This window comes from Staurois parvus, unplaced genomic scaffold (genome assembly GCF_062004578.1).
Source record: "Staurois parvus isolate SC_StPar_1 unplaced genomic scaffold, SC_StPar_1.0 ptg002188l, whole genome shotgun sequence".
In the NCBI taxonomy this organism is placed as follows: Eukaryota; Metazoa; Chordata; class Amphibia; order Anura; family Ranidae; genus Staurois; species Staurois parvus.
In genome coordinates, this window is record NW_028319984.1 from 85001 (window position 1) to 104839 (window position 19839).

The 19839-nt window shown below is 48.3% G+C and overlaps 1 protein-coding gene across 1 annotated transcript in view; it reads left to right on the forward strand.

Annotated features, from left to right (window-relative positions):
- LOC149431654 (protein lifeguard 3-like) overlaps positions 1-19839 on the forward strand; it is a 111618-nt gene that overhangs the window by 75284 nt on the left and 16495 nt on the right. The window contains exons 9-11 of the mRNA XM_089665427.1: positions 2219-2306; positions 8753-8848; positions 19080-19133. Coding sequence (XP_089521553.1) covers positions 2219-2306; positions 8753-8848; positions 19080-19133 — 238 coding nt within the window. The remainder of the gene's footprint in view (positions 1-2218; positions 2307-8752; positions 8849-19079; positions 19134-19839) is intronic.

Here is a 19839-nt window from a genome sequence, read left to right on the forward strand (position 1 = left end):
GAGAACTGGTGAAGCCGATGACATTGAGATTTCAATGTAGTGCATAGGGAATTACAAGGACACTGGTTTTCTGGCAAGATCAGCTAGTATTGTTTTTTTCTTTTGCTGCAACCTAATAATAAAGAAAACTAATGCAGCCACCACTTCTAAGGACTGGTAGGCTGCAATATACTACCGTTTTGGGTTTGGATATCTCTGTGTCTCTGAATCTCTGTAGTAAGTTAAAACATATATATCTTTATATCTTTACTCCTTTTGACATGGTTTCTAATAAAATAAACAAACGAAACCATCGCTCAAATCTTCATGCAGACTAGGATAACTGTAACTGTCATTCGTTGTGGTGCAGCCCATAGAAGATCGGGAAATCTTGATACTGGTGATCAAAAGCAAAACAGGGCGCACTCTCTTCGTGCATTACTGTGGTGAAACACAAATTTATTTAACCTCTTGCCACCGGCGCCTCCCGGCCCTTTTAGAGTTTCAGAAGCCGGGGTTTTAGGGTCATGTGACCGCCATGATTCGCTGTCACGACGGTCACATGATCGGAAAAGGTCCCGATCGAAAGGGGAGATCGGGACCTTTGCGGGAGTCGTGGACATATGTGCGGGGAGCGCTTTCAACACGTGTAATTTCTAATTACACGCAAATATGCAGCCGCACGGCGTCTAAGCCCAGAGGCCGCATATTTGCGTGCGATCGGCGTCCATGGGTTAAAAGCATAAAAATGCATACTCACAAACCAAAGGGGTATAAAAACAGAGAAGAGTCCGTAATGACGGTCCAAAGTGACGGTAGACCCTTGGTGAGGTAGGATAAAGCGTTTCAGCTCTGAAGAAGGGAGTACGTCTCCCGAAACGTGTTAGCGTACCTCCCCAAGTGTCTACCGTCACTTTGGACTGTCATTACGGACTCTTCTCTGTTTTTATCCTCCTTTGGTTTGTGAGTATGCATTTTTGCGCTTTTAACCTCTTGCCGTCCACCTGCTGTTTATAAATGGCAGGGCGGTGGCAGTCCAGGGGCGGGTTGCCGTTCCTAAACGGCACCCACCTTTTCTAGCTGTGCGTGCTCCCTGGGAGCGCGCACCACTGCGATCCGGTGCCCGCTGTGTCCTCCGGACACAGTGAAACACCGATCGTCGGACGGGACCTCTGTACGAGGTCCCGATCATGTGATCACTGATTGGCGAATCAGTGATCACATGCAAAGTAGTAACCAAGATGTGACTTGTGACATCATTGCTTACTACGTGTGAAATCTGTGAATGATCACAGAGGTCACATGGTACAAGGCTATTCACAACAGCCTTGTACCATGTGACAAGCTGTGACCAATCACAGCTCACTCAGTATTTCTCAATGACTGCAAGAATGCAGACAGAGAGAAAGAGAAATGATTGCTTTTACATCCTATATGGGTGTAAAAGCAATCAGTGTAAAAAAAAAAAATCTTCATCACCCCCCACAAGTAGTACAGTGTCACCATGGTGACACTGTACTGCTAGGGTGACAGTATGTAAAAAATAAAAATAAAAAATAATATAAAAAAAAAATAAAAATGTAAAAAAAATGTTTAAAAATTATAATTTTTGGTTATAAACTAATCTGGATTTTTTGTTTTACTAAAAAAATAATGGAATAAATTTTGGCCAAGATTTAGGATGAAATATTTATTTGCAAAATTTTCTAAAAAAAGTTTTGGACTTTTTTGTTTTACTAAAAAAATAACGGAATACATTTTGGCCAAGATTTAGGATGAAATATTATTTATTTGCAAAATTTTCTAAAAAAATTTTTGGACTTTTTCATTTACATAGTAAAAAAAATAAAAATCCCAGCGATGAATAAATACCACCAAAATAAAGCTTTATCTCTCTCAAAAAAATGGTAAAAAATTCATATGGGTACAGTATTGCATGACCGCGCAATTGTCATTCAAATTGTGATAGCGCTGAAAGCTGAAAATTGCCCTGGACAGGAAGGGGGTGAAAGTGTCCGGACAGGAAGTGGTTAAATAAATTCTTGTTTCACCATGGTAATGCACGAAGAGAGTGCGCCCTGTTTTTGCTTTTATGGTTTCTAATAACATTGATTATAGTTAGGAGTCGATGTGGAATATTGTTATGACCTAAAACAGACCCTTCAGTTTGATATCAGCAATGTGAAATGACGGAGTCTTGATGGAATTCTGACATTCTATTCTGTTTCTTATGTTGCAGTTATTACAGCACACAAGCTGTACTCATCACTCTGGCCATCACCGCCATCGTCACCATCGCTGTGACTGTTTTTTGTTTCCAGACCAAGGTGAGAAAGATCGTTGGCCTCTGTGTGCTCCGAACCGAATTGTTGGGTTGAACTTGCCATTAGCAGTACAATCATAATTGCAAACATTTTAAACAAACTAGGATTAAAACGCTCTATTGTTCCCGGTTTGTCTGATGCTTGTGAACATGACCGTTTTGGAGAACCTTGCTGACCCCGGGTTAGAACCTCTGTCAGGTTTCTATTTTAAGCTTACCAGATTTTGAAAATGAAATCTGGGGACACCCTACTGACCACACCCACTTTTAAACATACCCGCAGTTGTAGCCACACGCACAAGATTCATGCCCTAGTTTATAAAAGGGGGTGTGGTCAGTAGGGTGTCCTCAGATTTCATTTTCAAAACTTAAACACACCTTCCTCTGCCTTTTGCCTTCCTCTGGATCAGTGGTTCTCAACCTTTCTAATGCCGCGACCCCTTAATACAGTTCCTCATGTTGTGGTGACCCCCAACCATAAAATTATTTTTGTTGCTACTTCATAACTGTAATTTTGCAGTGGGAGGACTAGCGCCCCATCACTGATGTCAGTGGGATGAATAGTGCCCCATCGTTGGTATCAGTGGGAGGAATAGTGTCCCATCATTGGTGTCAGTGGGAGGAATAGTGTCCCATCATTGGTGTCAGTGGGAGGAATAGTGTCCCATCATTGGTGTCAGTGGGAGGAATAGTGCCCCATCATTGGTGTCAGTGGGAGGAATAGTGTCCCATCATTGGTGTCAGTGGGAGGAATAGTGCCCCATCATTGGTATCAGTGGGAGGAATAGTGCCCCATCATTGGTGTCAGTGGGAGGAATAGTGCCCCATCATTGGTATCAGTGGAAGGAATAGTGCCCCATCATTGGTATCAGTGGGAGGAATAGTGCCCCCATCATTGGTGTCAGTGGGAGGAATAGTGCCCCATCATTGGTGTCAGTGGGAGGAATAGTGCCCCATCATTGGTGTCAGTGGGAGGAATAGTGCCCCATCATTGGTGTCAGTGGGAGGAATAGTGTCCCATCATTGGTGTCATTGGGAGGAATAGTGCCCCATCATTGGTATCAGTGGGAGGAATAGTGCCCCATCATTGGTGTCAGTGGGAGGAATAGTGCCCCATCATTGGTGTCAGTGGGAGGAATAGTGCCCCATCATTGGCGTCAGTGGGAGGAATAGTGCCCAATCATTGGCGTCAGTGGGAGGAATAGTTCCCCATCATTGGTGTCAGTGGGAGGAATAGTGCCCCATTGTGGGTGTCAGTGGGAGGAATAGTGCCCCATTGTGGGTGTCAGTGGGAGGAATAGTGCCCCATTGTGGGTGTCAGTGGGAGGAATAGTGCCCCATTGTGGGTGTCAGTGGGGGGAGGAATAGTGCCCCACCGTTGGTGTCAGTGGGGGGAGGAATAGTGCCCCATCGTTGGTGTCAGTGGGGGGAGGAATAGTGCCCCACCGTTGGTGTCAGTGGGGGGAGGAATAGTGCCCCATCGTTGGTGTCAGTGGGGGGAGGAATAGTTCCCCATCGTTGGTGTCAGTGGGGGGAGGAATAGTGCCCCATCGTTGGTGTCAGTGGGGGGAGGAATAGTGCCCCATCGTTGGTGTCAGTGGGGGGAGGAATAGTGCCCCATCGTTGGTGTCAGTGGGGGGAGGAATAGTGCCCCATCGTTGGTGTCAGTGGGGGGAGGAATAGTGCCCCATCGTTGGTGTCAGTGGGGGGAGGAATAGTGCCTCCCCCCATCGTTGGTGTCAGTGGGGGGAGGAATAGTGCCCCATCGTTGGTGTCAGTGGGGGGAGGAATAGTGCCCCATCGTTGGTGTCAGTGGGGGGAGGAATAGTGCCCCATCGTTTGTGTCAGTGGGGGGAGGAATAGTGCCCCACCGTTGGTGTCAGTGGGGGGAGGAATAGTGCCCCATCGTTGGTGTCAGTGAGGGGAGGAATACTGTCTCATCCTTGATGTCAGTGAGGGGAGGAATACTGTCTCATCGTTGGTGTCAGTGGGGGGAGGAATAGTGCCCCATCGTTGGTGTCAGTGGGGGGAGAAATAGTGCCCCATCATTGGTGTCAGTGAGGGGAGGAATACTGTCTCATCGTTGATGTCAGTGAGGGGAGGAATACTGTCTCATCGTTGATGTCAGTGGGGGGAGGAATACTGTCTCATCGTTGGTGTCAGTGGGGGGAGGAATAGTGCCCCATCGTTGGTGTCAGTGAGGGGAGGAATACTGTCTCATCGTTGATGTCAGTGGGGGGAGGAATACTGTCTCATCGTTGGTGTCAGTGGGGGGAGGAATAGTGCCCCATCGTTGGTGTCAGTGGGGGGAGGAATAGTGTCTCATCGTTGGTGTCAGTGAGGGGAGGAATAGTGTCTCATCGTTGGTGTCAGTGGGGGGAGGAATATTGCCCATCGTTGGTGTCAGTGAGGGGAGGAATAGTGCCCCATCGTTGGTGTCAGTGGGGGGAGGAATAGTGCCCCATCGTTGGTGTCAGTGAGGGGAGGAATAGTGCCCCATCGTTGGTGTCAGTGGGGGGAGGAATAGTGCCCCATCGTTGGTGTCAGTGGGGGGAGGAATAGTGCCCCATCGTTGGTGTCAGTGGGGGGAGGAATAGTGCCCCATCGTTGGTGTCAGTGGGGGGAGGAATAGTGCCCCATCGTTGGTGTCAGTGAGGGGAGGAATACTGTCTCATCGTTGATGTCAGTGGGGGGAGGAATACTGTCTCATCGTTGGTGTCAGTGGGGGGAGGAATAGTGCCTCATCGTTGGTGTCAGTGAGGGGAGAAATAGTGTCTCATCGTTGGTGTCAGTGGGGGGAGGAATATTGCCCCATCGTTGGTGTCAGTGACGGGAGGAATAGTGCCCCATCGTTGGTGTCAGTGGGGGGAGGAATAGTGCCCCATCGTTGGTGTCAGTGGGGGGAGGAATAGTGCCCCATCGTTGGTGTCAGTGGGGGGAGGAATAGTGCCCCATCGTTGGTGTCAGTGGGGGGAGGAATAGTGCCCCATCGTTGGTGTCAGTGGGGGGAGGAATAGTGCCCCATCGTTGGTGTCAGTGGGGGGAGGAATAGTGCCCCATCGTTGGTGTCAGTGGGGGGAGGAATAGTGCCCCATCGTTGGTGTCAGTGGGGGGAGGAATAGTGCCCCATCGTTGGTGTCAGTGGGGGGAGGAATAGTGCCCCATCGTTGGTGTCAGTGGGGGGAGGAATAGTGCCCCATCGTTGGCGTCAGTGAGGGGAGGAATAGTGTCTCATCGTTGGTGTCAGTGGGGGAGGAATAGTGCCCCATCGTTGGTATTAGTGACACAAATGATGGGGCACTATCCCTCCCACTGACACCAATGATATTTACCTTGCTGACTCCTGCTCCAGCCTGGGCTCGCCTTTTGCCTTCCTCTGGATCAGTGGTTCTCAACCTTTCTAATGCCTTGACCCCTTAATACAGTTCCTCATGTTGTGGTGACCCCCAACCATAAAATTATTTTTGTTGCTACTTCATAACTGTAATTTTGCAGTGGGAGGACTAGCGCCCCATCACTGATGTCAGTGGGATGAATAGTGTCCCATCGTTGGTATCAGTGGGAGGAATAGTGTCCCATCATTGGTGTCAGTGGGAGGAATAGTGTCCCATCATTGGTGTCAGTGGGAGGAATAGTGTCCCATCATTGGTGTCAGTGGGAGGAATAGTGCCCCATCATTGGTGTCAGTGGGAGGAATAGTGCCCCATCATTGGTATCAGTGGAAGGAATAGTGCCCCATCATTGGTATCAGTGGGAGGAATAGTGCCCCCATCATTGGTGTCAGTGGGAGGAATAGTGCCCCATCATTGGTGTCAGTGGGAGGAATAGTGCCCCATCATTGGTGTCAGTGGGAGGAATAGTGCCCCATCATTGGTGTCAGTGGGAGGAATAGTGTCCCATCATTGGTGTCATTGGGAGGAATAGTGCCCCATCATTGGTATCAGTGGGAGGAATAGTGCCCCATCATTGGTGTCAGTGGGAGGAATAGTGCCCCATCATTGGTGTCAGTGGGAGGAATAGTGCCCCATCATTGGTATCAGTGGGAGGAATAGTGCCCCATCATTGGCGTCAGTGGGAGGAATAGTGCCCAATCATTGGCGTCAGTGGGAGGAATAGTTCCCCATCATTGGTGTCAGTGGGAGGAATAGTGCCCCATTGTGGGTGTCAGTGGGAGGAATAGTGCCCCATTGTGGGTGTCAGTGGGAGGAATAGTGCCCCATTGTGGGTGTCAGTGGGAGGAATAGTGCCCCATTGTGGGTGTCAGTGGGGGGAGGAATAGTGCCCCACCGTTGGTGTCAGTGGGGGGAGGAATAGTGCCCCACCGTTGGTGTCAGTGGGGGGAGGAATAGTGCCCCATCGTTGGTGTCAGTGGGGGGAGGAATAGTGCCCCACCGTTGGTGTCAGTGGGGGGAGGAATAGTGCCCCATCGTTGGTGTCAGTGGGGGGAGGAATAGTTCCCCATCGTTGGTGTCAGTGGGGGGAGGAATAGTGCCCCATCGTTGGTGTCAGTGGGGGGAGGAATAGTGCCCCATCGTTGGTGTCAGTGGGGGGAGGAATAGTGCCCCATCGTTGGTGTCAGTGGGGGGAGGAATAGTGCCCCATCGTTGGTGTCAGTGGGGGGAGGAATAGTGCCCCATCGTTGGTGTCAGTGGGGGGAGGAATAGTGCCCCATCGTTGGTGTCAGTGGGGGGAGGAATAGTGTCTCATCGTTGGTGTCAGTGGGGGAGGAATAGTGCCCCATCGTTGGTATTAGTGACACAAATGATGGGGCACTATCCCTCCCACTGACACCAATGATACTTACCTTGCTGACTCCTGCTCCAGCCTGGGCTCGCTCTCTCCCTCTCCCATCTACAGCCTGCATACCTGGCTGCAGCAGCAAAATTTGCACTTACCTGTCAGCTGTCTTCCTTCTCTGGCCTCTCTCTTCACTCGCTCCTGCAGCTCCCTCGATCTTCTTCGATCTCCGCGTGCTGCCGCTCGGCTCCTCCTCTCCAAGCTCCACCTCCTCGCCGGTGATTGGCCGCCTGTGTGCCTCTCCTGAGCTACAGTTCCGGTGGCCAATCAGCGGCGAGGAGGCGGTGACAGGGGCAGCATATCATCCCGCCCACACATCGCCGGAGACAGGAGCGGTGTCTCGGTTCCTAAGACCATCGGAAATATGTGTTTTCCGATGGTCTTAGGCGACCCCTGGGAAATGGTCGTTCGACCCCCAAAGGGGTCGCGACCCCCAGGTTGAGAACCGCTGTTCTGGATCAACTGTGGGTGTAGGATTATAACTTTTTTTTTTTTCTATGGTTGAACTGGATGTACTTTTGTCTTTTATCAGTCGGACTAACTATGTAACCCACAGTGTAAGCCACACCCACAAAATTCATACCCCCATTTTTAAAAGTTGTTCACAGGCTTTTGGAACAAAGGCAGATATTCAAGGTATGTAGCAGAGAAACTAGGAGCAGATACATTGTGTGGTGCACTGCAGTGAAATGTGACTATGGCCAGATTGCCTAAAGGTGTATGGATAAATAAAACCTGACCTCCTAAGTTCAGAGGTCAGGAGGAGGTAACGAAGAGTGCAGGGGTCTGGAGCGGGTAGGGCAGAGTGCAGGGAGTGGGTAGGAGTGCAGGGAGCGGGTAGGGCAGAGTGCAGGGATCGGGAGCTGGTAGGGCGGAGTGCAGGGGTCGGGAGCGGGTAGGGCGGAGTGCAGAGGTCGGGAGTGGGTTAGGTGGAGTGCAGGGGTTGGCAGTAGGTAGATCGGAGTGCAGGGGTCAGGATTAGGTAGGGAGTGCAGGGGTCAGGAGTAGGTAGGGCAGAGTGCATGCATTGGGATTTGGGTAAGGCAGATTGGAGGGGTCGAGAGTAGGTAATGCAGAGTGCAGGGGTCGAGAGTGGGTAACGCAGATCGCAGGGGTCGAGAGTAGGTAACGCAGAGCGCAGGGGTCGAGAGTAGGTAACGCAGAGCGCAGGGGTCGAGAGTAGGTAACGCAGAGCGCAGGGGTCGAGAGTAGGTAACGCAGAGCGCAGGGGTCGAGAGTAGGTAGCGCAGGGGTCGGGAGTAGGTAACGCAGAGCGCAGGGGTCGAGAGTAGGTAACGCAGAGCGCAGGGGTCAAGAGTAGGTAGCACAGGGGTCGGGAGTAGGTAGGGCAGAGTGCATGCATCGGGATTAGGTAGGGCAGAGTGCAGGGGTCAGGATTAGGTAACGCAGTCAGAGTACAGGGGTCTGACTAATGGGGATGAATGGTAACCATATTCCATTGCCATCTCTGCCTGTAGTGTTGAGAAAAAAAAAATTAAAAGGCTTATACACTTTCCCATTATTTTCAAAGCTAATAAAGGTTCTGGCTGCAGTTTAAATGGTATTCCTCTTTAAAGTATTTTATTGATTGATTGGTATTGGAATTCTTTTAAATGTGATCATGAACATCTCACTGTGCTCTATCCCTGATAGGTGGACTTCACCTCCTGTGCAGGACTGTTCGCTGTCCTGGGGATAGTCCTCTTTGTTACGGGGATTGTGACAGCCATCGTCCTGGCATTTAAATACGTGAGTACATATACCATTTAGATCTGTCCGTACTTATAGTGGGTATACCAAGGCAATGTCCAGTCGGTGTTTATCATTCAATGATTTCAGCTGCCTTTTGCAAAATAAATGATGTAGGAGTTAGGAGATGTAGTCGCTGCTCTGAGGCCCCGAAAAACAGAGGGCCTAGTATTCAGAGCAAAACATATCACTGTCCTTTCTTCCTTGATACATTATAAGGTTTGCAGGCACCTGACAAAATATGGAGTTGCTCCCTCCCCCACCCATCCTCAGATCCATAACATCCTCCACTAGACATGTACGATTTGTTTTGTTACAGATCAAAATTTGGACACAATTTTCGTTATTCAGAGATTCAGATGTACGAATCGCAATAGTAACAAATTTCAACGAATCTGAAATAAATGATAACAAAATGAATTCAAATTTGGAATAGAAACATATTGCAATAAATACAGTAAAGGTATAAAAGTGAAACAAGATGATGATTCCTACTTGGGCTGCTTAACCACTTCCAGTCCGAACACTTTCACCCCCTTCCAGTCCGGACACTTTCCCCCCCCTTCCAGTCCGGACACTTTCCCCCCCCTTCCAGTCCGGACACTTTCACCCCCTTCCAGTCCGAACACTTTCACCCCCTTCCAGTCCGGACACTTTCACCCCCTTCCAGTCCAGACACTTTCACCCCCTTCCAGTCCGGACACTTTCACCCCCTTCCAGTCCGGACACTTTCACCCCCTTCCAGTCCGGACACTTTCACCCCCCTTCCAGTCCGGACACTTTCACCCCCTTCCTGTCCGGACACTTTCACCCCCCTTCCAGTCCGGACACTTTCACCCCCCTTCCAGTCCGGACACTTTCACCCCCCTTCCAGTCCGGACACTTTCACCCCCCTTCCAGTCCGGACACTTTCACCCCCCTTCCAGTCCGGACACTTTCACCCCCCTTCCAGTCCGGACACTTTCACCCCCTTCCTCTCCAGGCCAATTTTCAGCTTTCAGCACTATCACACTTTGAATGACAATTGCGCGGTCATGCAACATTGTACCCATATGAACTTTTTAGCATTTTTTTGAGACAGATAAAACTTTATTTTGGTGGTATCCACCGCTGGGATTTTTTTTGTTATATAAATGAAAAAGTCCAAAAATTTTGAAAAAGTGTTTTTCTTACAAAATTTTGCAAATAAATAATCTTTCTTCATAAATCATGGCCAAAATTAATTCAATTATCTTTTTAGTAAAAAAAAAAATAATAACCCATATTAGTTTATAATTAAAAATTATAACTTTTCTAAAATTTTTTGACATTTTTTTTTTTAGATTATTTATGGCTTTGTTTTTTGTTTTTTTTTAACATCACCCTGTCACCCTAGCAGTACAGTCCCCTGTTGCCCGGGGGCCCCATGAGTTTTCAGTCCACCCCTGGACACGACCCTGTTTTTAACGCAACGAACCGCAATGCACTACCATGCCCTGCGTATTATACGTGCTGCAGTGATGGCCTGCTGCCTTGGGGCATTGAGATGTGACAAACAAAATGATTGGTACCCAGGTGTAGGGGTGTTAGTGTACAACCACTTGTACAAATTAATGGTAGGCTGTGGCTGTGTGCTGGTACGGGCACATGGGATGGTGGGAACCCCTCATAATGGGCACAGTGGGTGTACAGACCTGAGAACTCAGCACAGGGATGGTGGGAACCCTTCATAGCAAGCACAGCAGGTGTACAGACCCAGCAACTCAGCACAGGGATGGTGGGAATCCCTCATAATGGGCACAGCTGGTATACAGACCCAGGAACTCAGCGCAGGGATGGTGGGAACCCTTCATAGCAAGCACAGCAGGTGTACAGACCCGGCAACTCAGCGCAGGGATGGTGGGAACCCCTCATAATGGGCACAGCTGGTGTACAGACCCAGGAACTCCGCACAGGGATGGTGGGAACTCCTCATAATTGGTACAGCAGGTGTACAGACCCGGGAACTCAGTGCAGGGATGACGGGAACCCCTCATAATGGGCACAGCAGGTGTAAAGATCGGGGAACTCAGCACAGGGATGGCGGGAACCCCTCATAATGGGCACAGCAGGTGTACAGACCTGAGAACTCAGCACAGGGATGGTGGGAACCCCTCATAATGGGCACAGCAGGTGTACAGACCCGGGAACTCAGCACAGGGATGGTGGGAACTCCTCATAATGGGCACAGCAGGTGTTCAAAGCTGGGAACTCAGCACAGGGATGGTGGGAACCCCTCATAATGGGCACAGCAGGTGTACAGACCTGGGAACTCAGTGCATTGAGTCCCTAAGATACACCACTCTCCACCATCTAGCAGAAGCTGAAATATCAATTTTGGGTGGACTGACCCTATAAAGTACCTGATTCTTTCTTCTATCTCTTTTGGTGAGATCTTCGCCCTGAGTTAGGCCGGTCACACATGTTGCAGTCTGATTGTAGAATATCTGATCGTTATGTGATACTATCATATTCACCGTGCAGTGCCGGGACAAGGCCATCCAGTGCCCAGGGCAAAGATGCCAAACTGCGTGCCTGCCCCCCCCCCCCCCCTCCACCATGTTCATGAAGTGCAAGCTTAGGGAATCCTACGCCCAGCCGTCACTCGCTTGTCAAAGTCTCCGCCGCTCTCACTACTCCTATCAGCATTGTAGCAGGAGGAAGGCGCCCCCATCCCTATAATAAACCATTGCGCCCAGGGCAGCCGCCCCTCCTGCCCACCCCTTGTCCCGGCCCTGCCACCACGTGTTGCCGAGTTTATAATTGGCTTAGATCTAGAGAAACGTTTTCTGGCACTTTTGTGTTCAACTATAATAAATAGGTTGTACATTCAGATTGTAATGTGTGCGCCCATCCAGTGATCCAACCTATCGGCATTCAGAAAAAAAAAAGGTTGGCTTTCTTAGGGGTGACCCTTTAGTTCCCCGTGTTCTCATCACTTACATGTACTATAAACCCTCTCATCCTCCTCCCTCATAATTGCTCCTCAGACGCAGAGAAGTGATGTTTACTAGATGACCCCCATCCTCCTCCCTCATAATTGCTCCTCAGACGCAGAGAAGTGATGTTTACTAGATGACCCCCATCCTCCTCCCTCATAATTGCTCCTCAGACGCAGAGAAGTGATGTTTACTAGATGACCCCCATCCTCCTCCCTCATAATTGCTCCTCAGACGCAGAGAAGTGATGTTTACTAGATGACCCCCATCCTCCTCCCTCATAATTGCTCCTCAGACGCAGAGAAGTGATGTTTACTAGATGACCCCCATCCTCTTCCCTCATAATTGCTCCTCAGACGCAGAGAAGTGATGTTTACTAGATGACCCCCATCCTCTTCCCTCATAATTGCTCCTCAGACGCAGAGAAGTGATGTTTACTAGATGACCCCCATCCTCTTCCCTCATAATTGCTCCTCAGACGCAGAGAAGTGATGTTTACTAGATGACCCCCATCCTCTTCCCTCATAATTGCTCCTCAGACGCAGAGAAGTGATGTTTACTAGATGACCCCCATCCTCCTCCCTCATAATTGCTCCTCAGACGCAGAGAAGTGATGTTTACTAGATGACCCCCATCCTCTTCCCTCATAATTGCTCCTCAGACGCAGAGAAGTGATGTTTACTAGATGACCCCCATCCTCTTCCCTCATAATTGCTCCTCAGACGCAGAGAAGTGATGTTTACTAGATGACCCCCATCCTCTTCCCTCATAATTGCTCCTCAGACGCAGAGAAGTGAACTTTACTAGATGACCCCCATCCTCTTGTATTATCGCAGTTAATAATTGTCAGTAATTAGCATCTCAGGGATTTCCCAACAAAAGTCGCTCAGCTGGTGTGTCCCGGCGGACATTCGAGGTGACGCCATTGATATCGCTAACCATAAACCTTTTCAAAAAATGTCAACAAACAGGAAAGGAGGGCGTGGCGCGCGTAGCCAGAAGGTTTATATGAGGAGAGAGCGCTTTCAGGAACGCCACGCCAAGACGCAAGGCTGAGGATGGAACCGTGGGCTAGTGACACCATGTGGCTACATTTGTCACTGCAGAATAAAAAGACATTAATCCCCCCCCCCCCTTCCTGACCAGGCCATTTTTTGCAATACCGCGCTGCATTACTTTAACTGACAATTGCACGGTCATGCTGCATCCAAATCAAATTTATGTCCTTTTTTCCCACAAATAGAGCTTTCTTTCGGTGGTATTTGATCACCTCTGCATTTTTTATTTTTTGCCCTATTAAAAAAAGACCGACAATTTTGAAAAAAAAAAACCCTATTTTTGACTTTTTTTGCTATAAAACATATCCAGTAAAAAAACCAAAACAATCTAATTTCTTCATAAATTTAGGCCAAAATGTATTCTGCTGCATATGTTTACTAAAATAAAAAATCCCAATATGTGTAAATTAATTGGTTAACGTGAGAGTTATAGAATCTGCAAATGGCGGTATATATACTGGGATTTTTAGTTTTAGTATATTTTTACACTAGTAATGGCGGCGATCAGCGACTTATAGCGGGACTGCGGCTGGCATTCTGACACTGGGGGGGTGAACTGCCACTGACATCCCCAGTGACACCAATACAGTGATCAATGCTAAAAAAAGGCACTGACACTGTACTAATGGCATTGGGCAGGAAGGGGTTAACATCTGGGGCGATCAAAGGGTTAACTGTGTGCTGTTTTACTTGGAAAACATACTGCTGTGTGTTTCTCTGTTGTGCAGAGATATACACAGCAGCATGTCCTTGCTGGCAGGAGAGAGACCTGTGTTGTTTACATACAGGTCTCTCCCCTGTCAGTGTTCCTCGACGATTGCCGGGTGCTGGCGAGAAATCTCTGCCTGGGACCCGGCGAGAAATCCCCGTCTGGGACCCGGCGAGAAATCTCTGCCTGGGACCCGGCGAGAAATCTCTGCCTGGGACCCGGCGAGAAATCCCCGTCTGGGACCCGGCGAGAAATCCCCGTCTGGGACCCGGCGAGAAATCCCCGTCTGGGACCCGGCGAGAAATCCCCGTCTGGGACCCGGCGAGAAATCCGCGTCTGCGAGAAATCCGCGTCTGGGACCCGGCGAGAAATCCGCGTCTGGGACCCGGCGAGAAATCCCCGTCTGGGACCCGGCGAGAAATCCCCGTCTGGGACCCCGTGATTGACATCTGAAGCTGCCAGTGGCGGCGCGGGTAGGACGGTGCTCACCCCCTACCTGGAAATGCAAAATCACGTATATGTGTGTGTGTGTGTGTGTGTGTGTGTGTGTGTGTGTGTGTGTGTGTGTGTGTGTGATTTTGCGCAGTCCTGCCGCCCTGTAGCAGTAGTTCTGCTATAGGTCGATATGGAAGCTGTTAAAGTGTAACTAAATGCAAAACTTTTTATTTGTTTAGTTTTGGATGGAGTAGAGAGGACTTGGAACACTTGCCAGGTTATATTTCTATCTGTGTCCCCTTTAGGGAGATTCCCCCTCTCTCTATTTGTCCTGTTTACCATTATCATCGAACATGAAAGTAAAAGAAAATCCCACATTTTTGGCTGTCAGCAGAAAAGTAGTGGAAGGGAAATCTTCCAATGGGGACACTAGGTCTGGTGACACCCCGGGATTCCTTCTCCTTAAAGGGACTTCCTCTTACTTGCTGTTTTGGCTATTAAACAGGAAGTGAAGGTAAATCTCCCCAATGGGACAAAGATGGCAAAACAAAACTGACAGGGGCTATAACCCTCCCTTACTTACTTAATTTGAAAATTAAAAAATGTTTTGCATTTGGGTACACTTTAAATTGTAACTAAACTAGCAAAAATGCTCACCACCACCTTCCCGAGCCAGTCACTGTCATCCTCCCCCACCCCCGTACCTTCCCCCTCTTCCCCCTGGCTGCTTCTGGATTCCAGGTTTTCAGACTCCTGATTGGTACCTTGGAGGATGACGTTATCCCATGGTCCAATAGTCCCAAAGACCATTATCACTGATCACTGTATTGGTGTCACTGTTGATGTCTGTGTCAGTCAGTTCCCCCTCAGTGTCAGTTAGTGCCTGATTGCCCTCCTCACTATAGCTGTCCTATTATAAGTCGCTGATAACCACTATTAGTAGTATAAAAAAAAGTCAATATATATATATATATATATATATATATACACCATAGTTTGTACACACTAGAAGTTACATGCAAACCAATCAATATACACTTATTGTAGCAGAATACATTTTCCCCTAAATTTATGAACAAATTTGATGTTTTTATTGGATATGTTTTATAGCGTGAAGTAAAAAAAATCTTTTTTCTTTTTTTTTTCAAAACATTTTTTTTCATTTATATGACAAAAACTAAAAAAACCCAGTGGTGATCTGATATCACCAAATGAAAACTCTATTTGTGTGAAAAATTATATAAATTTTTTTTGAGTGCAGTGTTGCATGACCGCGCAATTACCAGTTAAAGTAGTTCAGTGCTAAATAGCAAAAAAATGGCCTGATCATGAAGGGGGTAACACCTTCCAGAACTCAAGTGGTTAAGATCAATGACCCGTATCGTCACCATGTCACAAAGTAAAAAGCCCTCCCTAGAAGAGGGGGAGGAGAAGGAGACGGCGCATCCTATTTTCCTATGGGGGTCCCATCCTATTTTCCTATGGGGGGCCCCATCCTATTTTCCTATGGGGGGCCCCATCCTATTTTCCTATGGGGGGCCCCATCCTATTTTCCTATGGGGGGCCCCATCCTATTTTCCTATGGGGGGCCCCATCCTATTTTCCCATGGGGGGCCCCATCCTATTTTCCCATGGGGGGCCCCATCCTCTTTTCCTATGGGGCTCAATAATCTATAGTTATTCCCTTTCTTCTAACCTTTCCCAATCCATCCAAAACAAAAACAAAATTGGGGGGTATAGATATCATCTTTTTTCCTACTCCGTGTGAACATAAGCTGGGCATGTGTGATGCCGCCCTACACTCATTAACAAGGCTAACGATCTACACAAAGACAGATTCCGAAGTATAATTTCATTTAATTACAAATTTCTTGGAATGTCAATCTTGTCCAGGCTTGTGCAACGTTGGAAAAACATCTTTGATTTCCTTATTTCATTCCAAGAAGATTCATCCTCAATCTTTTGCTTTCCCAGATGAGGCAACTCCTTATAATGACAGTTTTATATTACTGGTCTGGTGTACAGGTCTAGAAGTTGTGTTTATTCCAGATCTGATACTTTAGTTCAGGGGTCTCCAAACTTTCCAAACAAAGGGCCAGTTTACTTTCCTTCAGACTTTTGGGGGGCCGGACATTGGTATCAGTGGTGGTAATATTGCCCCATTATTGGTGCCAGTGTGAGGAATGATGCCCCATTATTGGTGCCAGTGTGAGGAATGATGCCCCATTATTGGTGCCAGTGTGAGGAATGATGCCCCATTATTGGTGCCAGTTAGAGGAATGATGCCCCATCTTTGGTGTCAGTTGGAGGAATAGTGCCCCATTATTGATAATGGGAGGAAAGGGCCCCATCATTGGTGTTGGTGGAAGGAATAGTGCCCCATCCTTGGTGTCAGTGAGAGGAATAGTGCCCCGTCATTGGTGTTAGTGGGAGGAATAGTGCCCCATCATTGGTTAGGGAGGAATAGTGCCCCATCATTGGTGTCAGTGGAAGGAATAGTGCCCCATTGTTTGTGTCAGTGGAAGGAATAGTGCCCCATTGTTTGTGTCAGTGGGAGGAATAGTGCCCCATCATTGCTAGTGGGAGGAATAGTGCCCCATCCCTAGTGTCAGTGGGAGGAATAGTGCCCCATCATTGGTGTCAGTGGGAGGAATAGTGCCCCATCATTGGTGTCAGTGGGAGGAATAGTGCCCCATCATTGGTGTCAGTGGGAGGAATAGTGCCCCATCGTTGGTGTTAGTGGGAGGAATAGTGCCCCATCATTGGTGTTAGTGGGAGGAATAGTGCCCCATCATTGGTGTTAGTGGGAGGAATAGTGCCCCGTCATTGGTGTCAGTGGGAGGAATAGTGCCCCATCATTGGTGTTAGTGGGAGGAATAGTGCCCCGTCATTGGTGTTAGTGGGAGGAATAGTGCCTCATCCCTAGTGTCAGTGGGAGGAATAGTGCCTCATCCCTAGTGTCAGTGGGAGGAATAGTGCCTCATCATTGGTGTCAGTGGGAGGAATAGTGCCCCATCCCTAGTGTCAGTGGGAGGAATAGTGCCTCATCATTGGTGTCAGTGGGAGGAATAGTGCCCCATCATTGGTGTCAGTGGGAGGAATAGTGCCTCATCATTGGTATCAGTGGGGAGGAATAGTGCCCCATTATTGGTTTCAGTGGGAGGAATAGTGCCCCATCATTGGTGTCAGTGGGAGGAATAGTGCCCCATTGTTGGTGTCAGTGGAAGGAATAGTGCCCCATCATTGGTGTTAGTGGGAGGAATAGTGCCCCATCATTGGTGTTAGTGGGAGGAATAGTGTCCCATCATTGGTGTCAGTGGGAGGAATAGTGCCCCATCATTGGTGTTAGTGGGAGGAATAGTGCCCCATCATTGGTGTTAGTGGGAGGAATAGTGCCTCATCCCTAGTGTCAGTGGGAGGAATAGTGCCTCATCATTGGTGTCAGTGGGAGGAATAGTGCCCCATCCCTAGTGTCAGTGGGAGGAATAGTGCCTCATCATTGGTGTCAGTGGGAGGAATAGTGCCTCATCATTGGTGTCAGTGGGAGGAATAGTGCCTCATCATTGGTATCAGTGGGGAGGAATAGTGCCCCATTATTGGTTTCAGTGGGAGGAATAGTGCCCCATCATTGGTGTCAGTGGGAGGAATAGTGCCCCATTGTTGGTGTCAGTGGAAGGAATAGTGCCCCATTGTTCGTGTCATTGGGAGGAATAATGTGTCTTATCAGTAAGAGGAACAGTGCCTCAAGGGCCACATAAAGGCAAGCAAAGGGCCGCAGTTTGAAGACCACTGCTTTAGTTTATACAATTCTATTACTATGGGGTACACTGTAAATTCTAAATACATGCTGGAACTTTACTGTCTTTAACTGTCGGAGCAGTAAGGCTGAGGGTGGCGTCTGCAAGATTATTGAATATTTTCAATAACTCTTAGGCTAGGTTCCCACCTTTGTGGCCGTGCGGGCTGCGATTTTGCATAGGTACGAGGGGGACACACAGGAAAGAAGTCCCTGCAATATTTTTATTACGCAGCCCGCATGGGAACCAAGGTTCCCAGTACGGTTACGATTTCCAGTATGGGCGGTGTGCCATTAGAATTAATGTCACCCACACACGGGTTCCACATTTCTTTATGTGGGTGGTTGCGGCTATCGGTATGTGCGGGGGTCCCGCAGCGGCACCAGCCGCACAGATGTGAACCTAGCCTTAGATGGGCATCTTAGCGAACGCAATATACAGGGATATGGAAAATGGTGGAGACATAAACACACACAGGTTGAATTGGATGGACTGATGTCTTTATTCAACCTCACCAACTATGTAACTTACAGAGGAGCTTCACCCAAAGGAGGAAATTCCGCTTTAAGGCCTCTTCCCCCACTCCTGGTAAAGAAATGGCAGTTTTGGGGGGCGGGTACCCAATTTTGACATGTACCCATTCTCATCTCCGCTACAACAGCCTAGGTGATTGAAAGCGCAAGCTTTCCTCCCTCCCTGCAGTTTTCTGGGACACGTGACAAGTCCCAGACCCAGACCATTCACAGTGTGTAGCGCGGCTTGCGCAGTGGGCACCCAGCTGTGAAGCCGCAAGCTGTCACGGCCGGGTGCACACAGTTAAGGTCCTGGCGCTGAGGACCAAACCCGGTACCCAGTGCCCCCTCGGGGGTCTGGTACAGGTTAGTGTCTGATTAGTAAAACTGTAGCTGTTGACTTTTAACTTTCAGAAAACCGACCGGAGCTCCACTTTAAAAGAAAAGGAAACAAATTGATGAAATGAGGACATTGTTTGATAGCAGGGGCGGACTGACCATTTGGAAACTCGGGCACTGCCCAAGGGCCTGGGATCAGTAGGAGGCCCCATGAGATGCCCCTGCTACCTTTTTCATAGGCTTTATTTTAGTTTGGGCAAGGACACAGGGGCCCCATGATCCCCTATTGCCCGGGGGCCCCATGAGTTGTCAGTCCGCCCCTGCTTGATAGAGTGCAAAAATATATTCCAAACTTTTTGGCCCAACATGGAGGCTCTTACATCTACTTTCAGATATTTGACCCAATGTTTTTATTTCGTTCCAGATAAAATGGCTGCACATGTTGTATGCTGCGATTGCTGCCATCGTTTTCACTCTGGTAAGTTTTTTTGTTTGTTTGTTATTTTAGTCCATACATGCAGGGTTGTCTTTAATATTGATTGGACCCTTGGCAAAAATCTTCTTGGTGCCCCCCCCCCCCCAGTTTACTGCAGCAGATCAAGCAGCAATTGCAATTGGTTGCTAGAGGTTACTGCACATCATTACTGCTCGCTGATTGGTTGCTAGAGGTTACTGTACAGTATTGTAAAGTATTCACCTCACAGTGGTGCTGTGATTATATAACCATAAAAAATTATGCAACATTTAAAACTGTTACAGCGAAACAATCCTCATATTAATAGTCCATATTATTTTAGGTGCAACAAAAAGTGCTCCAATCTTCCATAAAATTGTTCTCACCAGGACACCATAAGTGCTTGTGAGAAATCCACTCTTGGGTAAACAGTGGAGCTTTTGCATCAGTGAGCAGATGTGGAGCTCTTGGCGAACCATGGCAACCATGACATTGGAGGCATGGAGGTCTGGTGAGTGTTTACCCAAAGGGGAGTGGATTTCTCACAAGCACTTGTGGTGTCCTGGTGGAGGACAATTTTATGGAAGATTGGAGCACTTTATGTTGCACCTAAAATGAATATGGACTATTAATATAAACAGTTTTACTGTGACAGTTTTAAATGTTGTATAATTTTTTTTATGGTTGTATATCATAGCTCCACTATGAGGTGAATACTTTACATGACATT